We start from the raw sequence: 16,704 nt of genomic DNA on the forward strand, positions 1-16,704 counted from the left end.
GTAGTGATGACCCAAAATAGTTTTACAGAGAACTGGAAAACAAGGTAAAAGTAACTGAAAGACCGCCAAAAAAGAAAGATACATTTTGGAGAAGCATCTCTGAAGATTCTGTGGAACATAACGATGCTAAATTGATACAATTGTTTGTGTCCTTCGGCTTTTCCCAGTTAGGGGTCGCCACAGCGGAACTCCGGTCCGCTAATGATTGGCAGTAGATTTTTACGTGCTGGCTTGCCGGGTCTAACGCACAACCTTCAATGAAGGAATGCCCATTCACGCATGTCGACCCACAGAAGACCCTCTAACTGAGAATTGAACGGGCAACGTCTAACTGTGAGGCGACAATGCTACCGCAGCACCACCACAAGTTTAAAGGTACAGTATATGAAATGGGATGAAGCAACAGCCAGAGAGAGTGAAACAAAGTTAAGAAAAGCCTGTAATTGGAAAACCCCAGGCCCAGGTGCAGTACATAACTTTTGGCTAAAAGTATTAACATCTTTGCATGAAGATTTAGCCACGAGTAAGAACTATTTATAAGCGCACCCCGAACAGATACCAACATGGCTAACAACAGGAAAAACAGTACACTTGAGTAAACCTACAAGCTACCCCTAAAAAATATAGACCAATAACTTGCCTTCCGACGACATAAACTTTACACGGGAATTGATGCTGACAGAGTTTATAGTCGTTTAGAAAACTCAATTATGGCATTAGAACAAAAGGGCAGTAAAAAAGTCTTATGGAACAAAGGATCATTTGTTAAGTCATAGTGAATAACTGTAAAAAGGGGAAGAATCTAAGTATGGCATGGATTGACTACAAAAAAGGATTTGACAGTATCCCACATTCATAGATGAGTGCTTAAAATGTCTAAGATACACCCTACACTGATTGACTACATTACAGTGGCTATGAAACAGTGGCAGATTAAGTCATGATAAAGGACAAATTATTATTCCAGGGATAAAAATTCAAAGGGAAATATTACAGGGTGACTGTCACCGCTGCTATTCTGCCTTGCCCTTAACCTATTCTGCCTTGCCCTTAACCCATTAAGCTATCTACTTAACAACTTTAGGCCATGGCTATAATTTGGTTCCTAGAAAACAACAAAGTGTAAAGACTTGTCATCTTCTCTTTGTCGATGATTTAAAACTGTGTAGCTCATCAGATGAGGAACTGAAAGCACAACTGCAAGTTGTCAAAACTTTTTTCAGATGATATAAGAATGTCATTTGGTCTTGATGAATCTGCAAAAACAGCCTTTAAAGCAGGAAAACTGCAGCACCAGGAAAACGTCAGTTTGGAACAAGAATGTGATATAAAAGAACTTGAGCAAGAGTGTATATAAATATTTGGGAATTGATGGAGATCAGCAGTAAAACATGAACAAATGTAAATAAAACTTGGTAAGGAATACTTTAGAAAACTTAAATTAATCCTGAGAACAGTGTTGACATCTAGGAACAAAATTCAAGCTGTAAACCAATTTGCTCTTCCTGTTCTTAGTTTTGGAATGACTGGCCCCAAAACGTGTTGGATAGATTAGATAGGAAAACAAGAAGGATGCTTCATGCTCACCAGATGACTTATAAAAATCATTGTATACCAAGATTATATATTCACTGTTCCAAAGGGAGGGATGGGCCTCCTTGAAATTGATTAGATGTATAGATCTGCAATCGTGGGACTGCACACACATTTTGCTGACCTCACAAGACCCAGATGCAGTGAAAGTTTTGAAACATGAGGAGACTAAATCTAAGATGACTTCTCTGCTTAATCTAACAGAAGCATATTGGAGTCAAGTAGGAATGTCAATCAAATCAGAGGTAGATAAAAATCAGGCAACAACTGAATGTGAGGAAAAAACAAAAGAAAGAATATAAGGTGAAGGACCAGGTGAAGAAGGCAAAACATGTGGAAAGTGCATAAATATAGTTGCAAGTATAGAAAACCTCTGGAAGAACCTCATGTTGATTAGGAATGGACAATGGGAATGGTTAAGGAAAAGTGAGTTAAAACCGAGAGATGAAAGGTTTAGTATTGGCTGCCTAAGATAGTGGGCTTGCGTACACGTTGGTTTACAAAGTCCATTGAAATGAGGGAGAAACAGACAAATGTAGGTTTTATAAAACTGAATTGAAAACGGTTGCACACCTCGTTGCTATTTGTGACATACTCATGCAGAAGGACTGTATACTGAAAGGTATAATAGTGGCAAGATTGTTGCACTGGAGATTGTGCAAACATTATGGTATTGAAGTGGCTGAAAAACACTGGAAACATTAGCCACAAAGTATCATAGAAAAAGATGGTTTACATCACATGGGATCATCCATTACCACCAGTTCAAAAGATAGTTGCTAGAAAATGGGATATAGTGGTTCATGAAAAGAAGAAAAGTAGCATTGATCATTGAATTTGCCACATGCCGTGACTTCAGTGTCTTGCATAGAGAGAGAGACAAGGTCATAAAATATCAGGATCTGCAGAGAGAAAAGAGTAATGTGGGAGAAAGATGCCCAGACAGTTCCAACAGTAGTAGAAACAATGGGTCTTATAAAAAAAAGAATTTACAATCATATTTATATATGTTACCAGTAATGCAACCCTGTACGAATTGCAGAAGACGTCATTACTGGGCACATTGCAAGTGCTGCGAAGAACACTTTTGGCTGACGTCAAAGACTGAAACCGTATTAATTTCATGAACTTTAATTGTACTTTGACTTAGGAATTGGGTCCATTCCCGTCATGGTATTAGAAACCCAGTAGACTTGGAGAAATTAAAAAAGGGAGGGCTAGAAAAGTACTTGTAGAAAACCCGTCATATTGAGTACAACAGCCCAGCTCCACAGAGGCTGGCACTGGAGGTCAGGATTGAACCTTTGGCACTAGAGCTGTGTGAGAGAAAAATCTTAACCAGTGTGTCATTGAATCCTTCAAGGTAGTCACCATAAGTGCCTATTAATGCTACATTTTCTTTAAACTGTAATTGCTCAAAAGTACAGTATTATTGAGAACAAGAATTTGCATCCGAGTTGTATTACTTTAAAGAGCTGAGCAGATCCATTGTTCCAGTGAAAGATGCTTAATAGATGATGCACAAAATAATTTCAAATTGTTTGTTTCTGGATCTTAATATGACTTTCTTTTGTTTGAATTAGAATTTTTATTTCCTTCCCCAGGTCGCAAGTCAGGGAAAGGATATTATATTTACCAAGAAGGAGTGAAGAATCGTACTGTGAATTCTGGGGCACAAGAGGTCCTTGACAAGTTCAAGATTCCAGCCAAACCTGAAGTGTAAGCATAACAAAAATTAGTAAATCTGTGAGTCAGCACAAGCACCCTGGAAGTGCACACACACTCAAATACAAGTGCACTTGTAGCAAGTTTGTGTTGCACAGTATTCCAGTTGTATGCAGGGTTGGGAGGGTGGCCTAATGGTTAAGGTGTTTGCCTTACAAACACAAGGTGCAGGGTTTGAGTCTCACAAGGGGTAATTGGCTAGGCTTACAATGGCTTGCAAGGGCAGTTAGCCTAGTACTAACCTATGACACCTATGACACCTAATAAATGCCGTTCTCAAGAATAATGCATGTATAGTATACTGTGGCACTCCAGCCCTCACCCTAAAGTGTTGTCCTATTAGTAGAAGTTTGTGTATGCTGTGCTTTTCTATTGCCATCCCTTCAGGATGCAGCTTGCACTAAATAATACAAGCCCACTGTCCACTTCAAAGGGTCCATCATTGAGAAGACTTCTTAATTTGTTGTAGATTGGATATTTTTAATTGTGCATTCTCTGACATCTGGGTACCTAGACCAAGTTGTGCTTTGTTCAACATCAGGTCTGAAGCCAGATCCTGCTTCTCCCACCCCCACTTTGCCACAGTTCAGCTATTGATCCTTGTTAATTCCACACACATCAGCCAGTATTCATGTAGCAGTAAAAATTAAAAGCTAACCTGCTTGTGGATTGTCATTTAAAATCTGTGAATGACAAGACCACTCCCAGACATTGGTACCTTGAGACATTTGTTTATGGGTTGGGGATTCTAGGGACTTGGAATCCCCTCATGTTAACTCCTGCTTATGGCTGTTTAGTTGTGACTGCACTCACTTTCTCTGGTGAGGTGGTTCTTTGAATTAGCTGCAGGTAGGGCAAACGAAATTTATAAATGAACAGTGAGCTGTAGATGTGGTTATCCTTTGTCCTGTTTGTTTCCTACTGCAGCATGAGCTTCACTATGTGGGAGGGACTGCAGAGGCTGTCCCTGTGCTGGAAAAGAAGTGATTTTTTTCTTGACTGCTCAAAGTACTTTGCTCCTTTTCTGGATTTACTTGATGGCTCCTCTACCCTTACCCATTTGAACCATTCATTCTCTCCATAGCAATAGTCCACGGGCTGTCTAGATCCTGCCTTGGGAAGTGAGATTGTAAGGGAGTGTTAGTTTCCGGGCCCTACAGAGTAGTCTTCTCTAACCCTGGAGCAGAAATGTACTTGTACATACTGCATTTTCCATCCATTGTGCTTGCACAGGGGCAGCGTGTGTTCTTTGCAGGTCCAATGCCAAGTGCTTCCTCTTGGTGTTATCCAAGCTGCAAGTCAGTGCAGCGGTCTTCTTTCCAGGATGGGTAAGCCATCAGCAGCTGCTCACTCCCATTCCCCCTAGTCTGTTTTATCAATCACTTGAGTCGTTAATCACACACTGGTCATCTGAGCATAGTCAGGACTTTATCATTCTCTACCACAGACCTGGGAAATGTGAAGGATTATTATCCTATTCTGGATCTCAGCAACTTCAGCTAGTACATCCAGTGCATTAATTCCTGGATGATTACTCTGCAGGGGATCACACCTTTTCTGCTGTGTAAGCTGCCTTGATGATGTCACTGGATATATACTCCTTTTTGCATAATATTGTTTAAGATTCAGCTTAGGATCTTTAGAAAAGTTAAAGAGCAAATTGCATAGAACTGCATGGAATTTGTTGGGAACAGTACATGCTGAATAATGTTCGGGAGGAATGAGAGTTAAGGAAAGGCAAGAGTTGAGCAAATTATGTAATGTTGGAGTGAATGAAAATTGTTAAAATATTTATGTACACTGCATAAAAACAGCAGTGGGAAAGTATTACTATGGTTTGTTTTTTCAATATCAAAGGGGACCGCTGTATGTTTTTTTTCCTGACTTGTGACAATGTCATACTTCAAAAAGTCCCATTGGGGGAGTGGTGGCTCCAGGAGATTGAGACAAGTGGTTGTACTACCCATTTACAAGAATGGTGCAAGGAGGAGTCTAGACAGCACAGAAACCTGATTTTAGTAGCATGGATTCACTGATGGCCTCTAAGATCAACTTTGTAGCATGGATTCACTTGTTACACTTCTGTGTCTAAATCGGGAATGTCAGCAGAGTAAATCAGTCCCATGAATGGGATAGATCTGGATTTCAGTAAAGTCTTTTGTTTCAAGTCTGGTTTCCTGTAAATACAGGAAGTGTAAGAAGTGTCCAGCAAATAGTGCTCATGGATAGAGAAGGAGTTAGATGATGGCAGTGGGTAATAAATTGGTGGAAGCTTTCAAGGGGCGGACTAGTTACGACTCTAGATTCGTGTATGTCTTTCGGAGTCCGTCCTATTCTTACTGTCTTCGAGTCGTCATCTTAGACTTCATGCTGGGCCCTGAAAGTTGAATTGGTTTCTTTACAGGTAATGCATGCTACCTTACCCTTTCCTGGGAGACTGCTTAGTTCAAGCTTTCCTCATTCCTACAGCCCCAGTAGGCCCTCAAACTAACAGCCAAGTGTTTCCAGAGTCTGGCTATAGAGAAGCTCATGCTGTATCCATCACAACAGCAGAAATTCTTTGGGATCATTTTAAGCACAGCTGCAGTCTTCTTTTCCAGGACAAGTATGCATTCAACAAGGGACTTCTTCCTACACGTTTTTGAGCAAAATAACATTACTGCAGGAACTTTCCTTAAAGCTCTGAGTTGCATATCAAATGCCGTTATGTGCATGAAGAAAGAGCATTGGTGCGTGAATACGTTGTGAAATAAGTGCATGGTCTTCCACTGATCTCTGTAATAGTAAAGAATTGAACAGGGAACTGTAATTTCGATTCCCTGCACAGGTTCACAATAGACGTATCACTTTGTGCCTGGGGACCTTCTTACAGCAGTTTTGAGTTCAAGGCTTCTAGTCTAAGGAGCAGAAGATGAAGCACAAATATAGAAATGGAAATGATTTCCATCAGGTGTGTCATAATAGCTTTCAGTCTGTGCTGAAACCAGAGAAATCTGCACATAGTAATGGCCACTATCACAGGATGTGTGGCACATTACAAACTGAAGGGGGGGAGAGGATCCCATTCCTAACCCCTTTGCAGGCAGACTGATGATTTGGGACCTGGCAACATAATTCATTTGAGTGCTCCATGCAGTTTATAGACCTAGCCAGCAAAACTCTCTGGCAGACAAATCTGATCAAGTAGTTTGACTGCCGACACTATAGAGTATTTGATAAACCCACGTTTTTGAACACAGAGTCAGGACTACCCCAAGAGTAGTGTTTGTATTCCATGTAAATCACCATTTCTCCAGAATCCAAAACAAAGGGGCAGTGGCTGAAAAGCATTCTTAGTCAAGTAGGACCACTGGTTTGCCTGCCTTCATTCCAGCATCCCTTTTGTCAAAGTTAGAACTAAAAGCAAGGAGAGAGAGGGAGCAGAACATTTTGGCTACATCCTGTCTGGAACATTTCTGTTTTACACAGCTAGCACTAGTGTTTCCCTTTCCACTCCAGGCATATTACTTGGCAAGATGAAACACCATTGCATTCAGTCTCATGCCACAAACTCAGTCTGAGAAATATCAGGTTTACAACTCTTTATTTTGCTAAGGTATTACCTGATTTGAAAAGGCTAGGAGAGTTTATTACTAGAATGGCATTGAACTGCAGGAAAAACTGGTAATTATTTTTGAGCAACGTGCTTTAAGGGAGAATGAGCACTACTATTTTATGTCTTATTTTTAGTAAAGAAGTATAATTTCTAAGCATGTTGTAAGTACTTGATTACTTAACTTTCAAATGAGCTTTTCTACAATTAAGTGGTTCTTTTCTTGATATTTAAGGAGTCTCTCAGCATTAAAAGTAGTACCATGAACATCCAACAAACAGACAAGTTGTTACTTGTGTGCAATGTACGCAAGGCTGCTCTCTATGTAAGCCAATCACTTTATACAAGCCTAGTAAATTTTATCCCCTTCATCCGTGACACATATTGAAAGATTTTGGCTGGTCCATTTATTAGGATGTCTGCTACCGTAGCTTCTTTCTTCGGGAGGGATTTTGCTTAGAGTATATGTGAAATTGTCAGACTCCTATACGCACACTCAGTAGTTATTACAAACTAGCTACCCAGTCTGAAAGTGGGGTAGGCTTTAATTGTGCAGTCTTGCAAGGCATGTTGTAGACTATCTACCCACGTATGTGTTCAGGTCTGTAGTAATCTGTAACTCCTTCATTTGTCGTCTTGCAGAAGTGATGCTGTGATGGATATAGTACAGTCATTAGACGACAGTCAGCATAACCATAGCTGTTTGAACAGAAGGGTCATCGATGCAAAAGGGGCTCCTATCTTCCTTCCCTCAGTACTGATCTTTGCTTAGGTCTACCGTTTAAGTAGCATATAGCAGGATTTGGGCCATCATGCATTTGTGCATTGTGGTGGGTACTTGGACTCTGAGTGTGATTTTACTGTTGTACGATCACTTTCTAAAACATGTTTCTTACTGCTTTTGGAACTTTTGATGTGGAGTATTCAATCTGCTTAGGACTCTAGGTTAGTATGTAAAAAGATGAGTTAAAACTGAAGACTTGAGGGGCCCTAAAGCTGAGCAATTGTTTTTCTGCCAGTCAGAATTTGACATCAGTTTTTGAAATTTTACTCTGGAAGGGAGATGTGCCATTGATGTATGTGGTGACATCAAATGTGGACTCTATAAATGCACTTATCCCTCGTGCTTGCTAATTTTTTTTTGCCACTCACACAGTTTGGATTTTAGCCTTGTCTTTGGTAAAGCTCTTGTTCTCTCTACCCTTTGTGTGTGGTGAATTATTTTGACATTGAAATGGCAGAAGGCAGTTCCTAGCAGGATTAGCAGGAAGGCTCCTGCCTGTACCTTTTGGCTGAAATACTATATCACTGCTTTAGGCTTCATTCAGAAGAATAGTGGGGGCCCTATCCTTAACTCTGGTAAGTCTGTGTTCTCGCATGCATCTCTGGTGTGGGGGTAATCCTGAAGTAGTGAGTGCCTGTTCCAGCCATGGTCTTTGAAGGACATGTAGATTTTAGAGCGTGTGCCCTCCTTGCCCACCCTGGGATTTCATAACAGGTTATTTTCCAGTCCTTTCTCCATCTCACTGGCCTGTCCCTGTGCCTGTTGCAATTGATCATGGGGATTATCTGCTTGAGTCATTTCTGGGCCTCCTGTCACTATGTGCCATCTCTGTGTACGCCTTTGTATGTCCAGCTCCTCCCACTCACTAGTCATGTGCCTACTTCCAAGTTCATGCAAACCTCTTCTCAAGCCTTCTTGGGATTTGGAGAAAGCCATTCCCCTTCTCCACCTGGCCACTCGGGATCCTGTTTCTTTCCCTGATTCTTTTCTGTGGTTATAACTTCCTAGCTGGGAAAGGATATGGATGTCAATTGGTAGTGTTTTCTGTCTCCCTAGTTATTCTCAGAGACTTGGAACCACCAGGCTGTATAGTAATCCAATATTTATTACAACAGACTGTTATCAAAACAAGTAAAAAGCGCTATAAGCTCTTTTGGGTGTTGCTGCTTCATCAGATGAAACCCAAAAGCACTTGTAGAGCTTTTTATTTGCCTTTATGATGGTCTGTTTTAATAAATATTGGATTACTATACTGCCTGATGGTTCCATCTTTCTTTTTGCAGTTTGCTGTATTTGGAATGTCAGGTGGAACCTTTGGTGAACATTTTCCACTTTGTTTGGGATTCTCAGAGACTTAACTGCTTTGTGGTGCCCTGTAGTCCTGCCCTTGGATCCAGTTTTGTAGGAAATTATTTTGAAAGCCTTGAAATATTTTTTCTTTTGTAAAATGGAACTGTACCATGTCCTTCCATGATCACTGTTTCAGTATTAACTGATGGGTATGTCTGCACCCGCCTCCCCTTGTGCCATATGTTTAACATATGACCCCAGCCTGAATCAGAGGTAGACAAGAGACTAACGTAAGCAAAGTACCTCAGAACTTTCTTGCAGTCATCGAAGAACTGAAGTGTTACTTCTGCTTTGGTTAATCAGCCATTTGCTTCATGCCTCTTTGCCATTGTACAGATAAATATTCATTTGGGGACCCTCCTGTGTGTGTTTTGTACTTCATACATTTCTACATGTCATGAAAAAGAGGAGAATATGATTGTGAGAAATGGATTCCTCAGCGATCACCATACTAAATGTTTTGTCTGGGTGCTGAACACTTAAAAGTTCTTTTTTGGCAGGCAGTTGGGCCTATGACTTTGTGTAGTAATCTGTCTTTGAAAATGTATATGGTGAACCAGAAATGTAATGCACTTGCTCAGAGAAAGATGGTGTCTGAGTCCTCGACAGATGATGTCCTTTTGTCAAAAAAACGTAGAATGGCGACCTGTGCTGTTGAAGTCTGATCCAGGTATCTCTGATGTATCTTAATGAGACAGCAGACTATCTGGCTGCTTCTCCTGCTGTTGCTGTCTCTATTGTGACCCCTTCGGAGTCCATTATGGGGCACTCATTTCATATGTCTGTCACAACTGATAAGTAATCTGCTTTGGCCAAGAAGGGGAGAACCACACCTTGTGATATCGGTGGGAATAGATGACGCACTTCAAATTTTAGGGGAGTTCTGATTCTCTGAGGTACATCAGGGCTCAGTGCTTTTTTAAGTAAGGGCAGAAGTTGGATGGAAGAAGAAACAAAAGACTAGGCATACTATTTCTGCTCACTCTATTAGTAATCCCCAGCAGGAGTGGCAGGATTTTACTTGGGGCTTTTTATTATGTCTTTAAAGCCACCTACTTTCCTGCTCCTGCTGTCTGTCCCCTTTCTTTCTCCTAAAAGACGTACCGAATGATCAGAGGATGAAGAGAGTTCAATTCAGATGGTGATGAATCATTGGTTTATTTTTCCCAATTTCATTCTCCTGTTGCCTATGCTCTGGATGGTGAAGATACTTTATCTCCAGATTCCCCTATGGAAGAGCTTTCCTTTGGGGTGAGGGAGGCAATACAATTGTCAAGATGATGCAGCATTTTCAGTTCTAAGGTTTTCAATTGACTATTGACCGCACACCCAAAACAAAACACGTGCAACACATAGCTCACAAAGCCAGTGTGCCGAACAGTCACAGCTTAAGGCTAAACAACACACCTGATACACTTGTAATAGGTGACTCTATCGTCAGGCACACTGACGTCCAGCTCACCAGGCTGAACAAGGAGAAGGTCACGGAGAGCTGCCTGTCGGCGCTAGGATCCGCCACATAACACAAGCACTCAGGTCACTCCAAGGCAAGTATAAATATGACTCAGTCATTGTCCATGCTGGTGTGAATGACCTGAGACGTACCTCCCTGGACTACATGAAAAGAGACATAGAGGAGCTCTCTGAGCATGTAGCCCAGGCCGGTATGACCCTGACCCTTGAGTAGCATCTTACCCTCACCAAGAATGATGCCACAATATGAAGACAAGATGATCAATTTCAACAATTGGCTTAAGTATTGGTGTCATTCAAAGGGGATCCAATGCCTGTCAGCCTGGGATGACATGCTCGACAAGCCACGATGCTTCGCTAGGGACTGCTTGCACCTATCACCCCTGGGCTTTCGGATATTGGCAAAGGCTCTTGCTACCCCCATAGTGCCTTTTTTAGGCAAGGCTCAAAAGACAAACCCACCTCCATAGGTATCACAAGGGATAAGAAACTGAGTAGTGCTACTCAACGCCAGAAGTCTAAACCTCAAGATGCATGCACTTGAAACTCTCCTTAGCATGGAGAACATCGATATCTGTGCAGTAACAGAAACCTGGTTCAAGGCTCCCGAGAGCACCCCAGCACTACCAGGTTATACCTCATACCATGCTTTTCGGCCCCAAAACTTGGACTGAACCACAAAAGGAGGGGGAGTATCAATATTCGTCAAAGATACCCACACCTCCAGGTTGGTGGCACAGCACAAAGCATCAGAGACTGTCCATGTGCAACTAACAGTGGGTAAAACTGCCTTCCAGTTTATAGCCTGCTACAGACCACCCTCCCAAATCCAGGATCTCCACTCGGCCTTCCTGAGAACACTGGAAAATATGAAGGTCTCTCCAAACACCATTATATTGGGTGACTTCAACTACCCAAACATAGACTGGGAGCATTACTCTAGCTCCAACACCCTAGCCCAAAGGTTCCTAGAATTTATAAACTCAAATGCTATGGAATAACTTGTTACCACTCCTACAAGAGGGGAAAACATACTGGACCTGATCATCACCAACATGGGGACTCTATGCCCCAGACCAGAAGTGTATCCCTCACTGGTAAGATCAGACCATAAACTAATCTCACTGGATATTCACATCCTGACCCCGCCCCCTGCCCAGAAAACCACAGTGAAAAACTTCTCTAAAGCAAATTTCACACTCCTCAAAACAGAGGTGGAATCCTTCAAAGCCCCCGGGCCTGTGGAAAATATGGCCCAGACCGCAGAATCCTTTATAAACGCATTCTATGAACACCTTCAGGAATGCATGGATCATGCAATCCCAAATAAAACCAAGACCCAATCCTCCAAAGGCAGACGTCCTGTCTGGTGGACCCCAGCCATAAACAAACTATACAATAGAAGGAGGAAGCTACTACATGATAGAGCAAAATCCCAAAAAGGGAAGGCATCTCTGATCAGTATTAGCAAAAAACTACGGGCACTCATAAAATCGTCTAAGGCCAGCTTTGAGGGAAAAATTGCACAGGACACTAAGGATAATCACAAGGCTTTCTTTAGTTATGTTAGGAACCTGGGTGGGAATTCCCAGATATGCTCAGAATTGGTCCAAAATGACAAAAAATACACCAAACCCACAGACATTGCCAACATCGTAGCTGATAGGTTCAGCACAAACTTCTCCCCCCTCTCCCCACCAAAAGGGCAAATATCTATCCCAGCAGAGTGCTGCCCCCCTGACATCTCAGATGCTCAGGTAAGAGCTGCCCTCTCCAAAGCCAAAAACACAACATCAATGGGACCAAACGGTGTCCCGGGCTGCGTCCTACATGAACTCCAAGAAGAGCTAAACCCAAACATAAAACTACTGTTCAGTCTCAGCCTTACTACAGGATATGTACCCAAAGAGTGGCGTACAGCAACGGTGGTCCCTCTCCACAAAGGTGGTGCCTCAACGGATCCTGGAAACTATCGCCCCATAAGCCTGACTAGCTTGGTCTGCAAAGCTATGGAAAGGATCATCATGGACCTTATAAATAAAGATATTGGGGACCTACAGACACTGGATCCTACCCAGTTCGGCTTTAAGGGCAGATCCTGCCTCTTAAACCTGGTCAATTTCTTTGAAACAGTCACCAAGGCCATTGACGAGGGGAAGGTGGCCCACACAGCCTACCTGGACCTCGCAAAAGCCTTCGATACAATACCCCACTCGGGCATTATAGATAAGCTCACCAGCTTAAATATAAACCCCTATGTCACTAGATGGGTTGCAAACTGGCTCAAGGACAGAACCCACATGGTTAGAATTGCTGGAGCCATGTCGGACTCCAAACCAGTTACAAGTGGCGTCCCACAAGGCTCAGTCCTCGGACCTCTGTTTGGTATATATTTCTCAGAGGTAGAGGCCAACACGGAAGGACTGTGGCTGACCAAGTTCGCAGATGACTGCAAACTGGGCACCATAATTGACTCTCCAGCCGACACAAGCATCCTCCAAAAGGGCCTCATAGAAACAGACAACTGGTGCCAGAGCCATGGCCTCAAGCTAAACGCCAAAAAGTGTATAGTCATCCCCTTTGACAAAAACAAAGTGCCCACAAATTACCACACAAGTGGTGATCCATTAAGTACGGAAGAAGTAATTAGGGACCTGGGGACCCAAGTTGATAGCAATCTCTCATTTGACAACCACGTGGCTAAAGTGATTAGAAAAACATTTTATATAGCCCACCTAATCATGAAGGGATTCACATCTAGATCAGGGGAGGTCATCGTGCCTCTTTACTCATCCCTCATCAGGCCCATAATTGAGTACAATGCCCCTTTTGGGATGTACCTTACCAGACACCTGCAGCAACTGGAAAGACCCCAAAAGTACCTCACCAAGAGGATCAAAGGGCTCAGACAGATGCCATATGCTGCCCGGTTAAAGAAACTCCAGCTCTACTCAGTGGCATACCGCCTGCTCAGAGGCGATCTGTGCCTGACGTATAAAGCCATGTCCAACCCGGAATTAATGGACATGCTGCACCTCAGAAAATCCAAATCCCATCGAGCTACGAGATCGAGAGACTTGAACCTCAGCACTGAAATAAATAGGACATGCTGGAGGGACAGATTCATAACCCAGAGGCTCCCTTCACTCTGGAATAAAATCCCAGTCCAGGTTAGGCAGAGTCCCTCATTGACTCTCTTCAAGAGGAATCTTGATGAGTGGATGGGGGATCGTAGGTTTACCCCGGGTATCACTTCTGTGTCACTGTTAGACAGAGGCACAGTATACTAACCTCGAAAAAGGGCATAGCAAAATTAATTTAAAATGGGTGGCGAAAGCCAAACACACTCTGGCTAGGCTTATAAATGCCCTAGGGCAGATAGCCTAGTATGAACCTATGCCGTGTTGGAAATTGGTGTGCCTAAGCTTTCATACACTTCTCCGGTTTTAGAAACTTTGTTGGATATTTTGAGTGCTTCCCTTAATCCCGATTCTCAGCCACCACCTTGCAGGAAAAAGGTAAGGTTATCCAGAATCTAAGTCGGGTCTTACTTCATTTCTTAAATTTCAGAAGAATTATCCTTCTAAGGCTAGTTCTTTTCTTTGTAGTGATCTGAAATATTCTCAGAAGGGTACAACAGCCTTTCTCAAAGTGCAGTCGGGCAGCTAGGATTTCCTGGTGGACCTCGAGAGTTTAGTAAATAAATGTCTAGTCTGGCCTTTTCACTGTCTTTTTTTCCGGATTGTCTGGAAGTAAAGGGCTTTGTCTGGTGTTCGGATATGTTGCTCTGATAAGTCCCCACCTTTCTTGAAGCTGATTGGTTAAATTAGCACAGATTCAGCAGCACGCCAGAATGCGAAGGTAAAATCCTATAAAAATACCAATTCTGTCTGTGCTGTGGGGCATGTGGGAAGTCCGTTTGGTACAGTAATACTTGTCCAATCCACTTGCTCCACCGGTGGCAGAAGCAGCAGCACCTCTCTGCTCCAGTAAAAATGTAAGTGCAATTTTTGTGTTAAATGTCCTTCAAGTACAGTATGCAGTGCTTTCTTTTACCCAGGCTGATGATCCAGTGACATGCTCGAGATGACTTAATTCAGTTATATTAATCATAAGGTATATTAAATGTGTTGATGAACTGAATTATATCATCTCAGTATCTAACTGCAGATAGAATCGGATAGGATGTTCATCGTGCATACAGCTGCAGTTGTAACAGATGGGTTATCCTGCCGTCAGGCGGGTCCTCGCTCGGCCGAATTCCAAAGTCTAGGTCCGGCGTCTGTTGTAGTCGCTTCCTCCCTGACGTCCGTGCGGCAGGGGTATAATAGAACCAGCCGACGCCATCTTCTTCAGTTTTTCTTGCCGCGCGGTGCCCGAAGCAGAAGCAGTTCGCAAGTGCCGGTCGGCCAGCTCCTGAGATTTACGAAAATATTTCAGCCGAAGTCTTCTTGAAAGCTAAGTACCCGTTGAAACTTTTCTTGCCTCAGACCGATGTCAGACAAAGTTAATAATTGCATTTCATGTGGGAAGCAAATACCGCATAAGGATTTCCATTCTTTCTGTATTCCTTGCTTAGGCCCAGACCACGACGTCTCGGCCTGCCGTTTTTGTGCTAGATTCAACAAACGCACTATTAAGCATCTGGTGGAGTTCGCCCAACACTATTTTGGTAAAAAATTTAATTACATTATGCCGTCGGATACTCCGACTCCAGTTTTGAGTAAAAGACGCAAAGATAAGGACCGACATACAAGGTCCGCGACTTCTACTGACACCACGCTAAAGCCGACTACCGGTGCTCAGCGAGGCGCCTACGCAGCCCCTGAGTACCGATGACGCTTCTTTAGCGGTGTCTTCTGTGCCCGAGGTCACAGGCTCCTCGGCCCCCATTCCAACTACAGATACCGATGCCACTCTTGGCGGGGAAACTCAGAGTTTAGACTGGCCTGCCTCTTCTCAAGGTGTCTTCAGGCCTTCCTCCTCTTCCATTAAGGCTTTCACAAAATCTAAAGCAGCCATGAAAACTAAAAGACAAGGTCCACAGAGCCGCTTTCAAGGCTCCATGCCTAAAAAACAGATGCTCAAAATGGCTGAGGATTTGATTACTCTTATCAGGGGTTCCCCACCCCCTTCAGACAAAAGGCCCAGATCAAGCCTCTATTACCTCAGAACATTCTGAGGAACAGGAATATTCATATTCCCCTTTTGAAGACTCTGATGCTGAGGAGTCCATTCCCTCGGTCTCCCCCCCCCTGAGGACTATTCTTTTGGGGAACCCTTACATACCTTAAGGGAACACTTCCACTGGGAAGGCCAAGATTACTCAGATTCCAAGAAAAGGCTCAGGGATTTTCTCTTGCTTCCCCAGCACAGGCCTCTGGCTATCCCTCCTGTTTTGGATATATTGGATGATGTGTACACAGAAGCCAGCCTCAACCCAGATTCTTTACCTCCAGTTCCTGTTAAACCTGACAGGTATTACCGGGTTCCTGATTCACACCAATTCCTATACAAAAGCCATGCTGCTGGCCCAGAAACTATTTCACAGGGTCCCAAGGGAATTAAGGCCTCTACTGCCAAAAACCCATTACCTTCAGAGAGAGATTCCAGAGCTTTAGAAAGGTGGGGGAAAAAGGTGTACACCTCGGCCACTTTAACCATGAGGGCATTAAACTGTCAGTTCCATATGTTAAAGTATCAACAGTTTTTGTTATCTCAGTTGAAAAGCAAAATGACACAACCTGAGCAACCAGATTTAAAGGAGTTGCAGGATTTGTTGCATAGTGCAGAGCAAGTGGGTAAACATACCTTGCAGTGTGGTTTTGATGCTTTAGGGGCCTCATGTAGAGCTGCTATTACAGGGTCTGTCATACGTAGACATGCTTGGCTCAAAGAGCAAACCTTACCAGATCATGTCAAAGCTAAATTACTACATGCACCTCTTCAAAAAGATGTATTGTTTGGTGTTAAAGCTGAGGATGTACTAAAGAAAATGGAGGAAAAGGCAAGATCAATGCAAACAGTGAAAGATTTCCTACAAGTACAACCTCCGTTTCAGCAGAAACTGGCCTTCAAAAAATTGGTCCTTTCCAGCCACGGACAGACCTCAGAGGCAGATACAGGCGCCCGAGGGGTCAAGGATCATTCAGAGCCAGACAATGGCAAGCACCTACACCAAGAGGTG

General features: G+C 43.0%; 1 protein-coding gene across 1 annotated transcript in view; it reads left to right on the plus strand.

Annotated features, from left to right (window-relative positions):
* Window positions 1-16,704, plus strand: part of HADHA (hydroxyacyl-CoA dehydrogenase trifunctional multienzyme complex subunit alpha) — a 1,198,456-nt gene that overhangs the window by 1,120,321 nt on the left and 61,431 nt on the right. Inside the window, exon 18 of the mRNA XM_044061612.1 lies at window positions 3,198-3,312. Within this exon, the coding sequence (XP_043917547.1) occupies window positions 3,198-3,312 (115 nt within the window). The remainder of the gene's footprint in view (window positions 1-3,197; window positions 3,313-16,704) is intronic.

Source organism: Protopterus annectens, chromosome 2.part0 (assembly GCF_019279795.1).
Source record: "Protopterus annectens isolate FY-2018-M chromosome 2.part0, PAN1.0, whole genome shotgun sequence".
In the NCBI taxonomy this organism is placed as follows: domain Eukaryota; kingdom Metazoa; phylum Chordata; order Ceratodontiformes; family Protopteridae; genus Protopterus; species Protopterus annectens.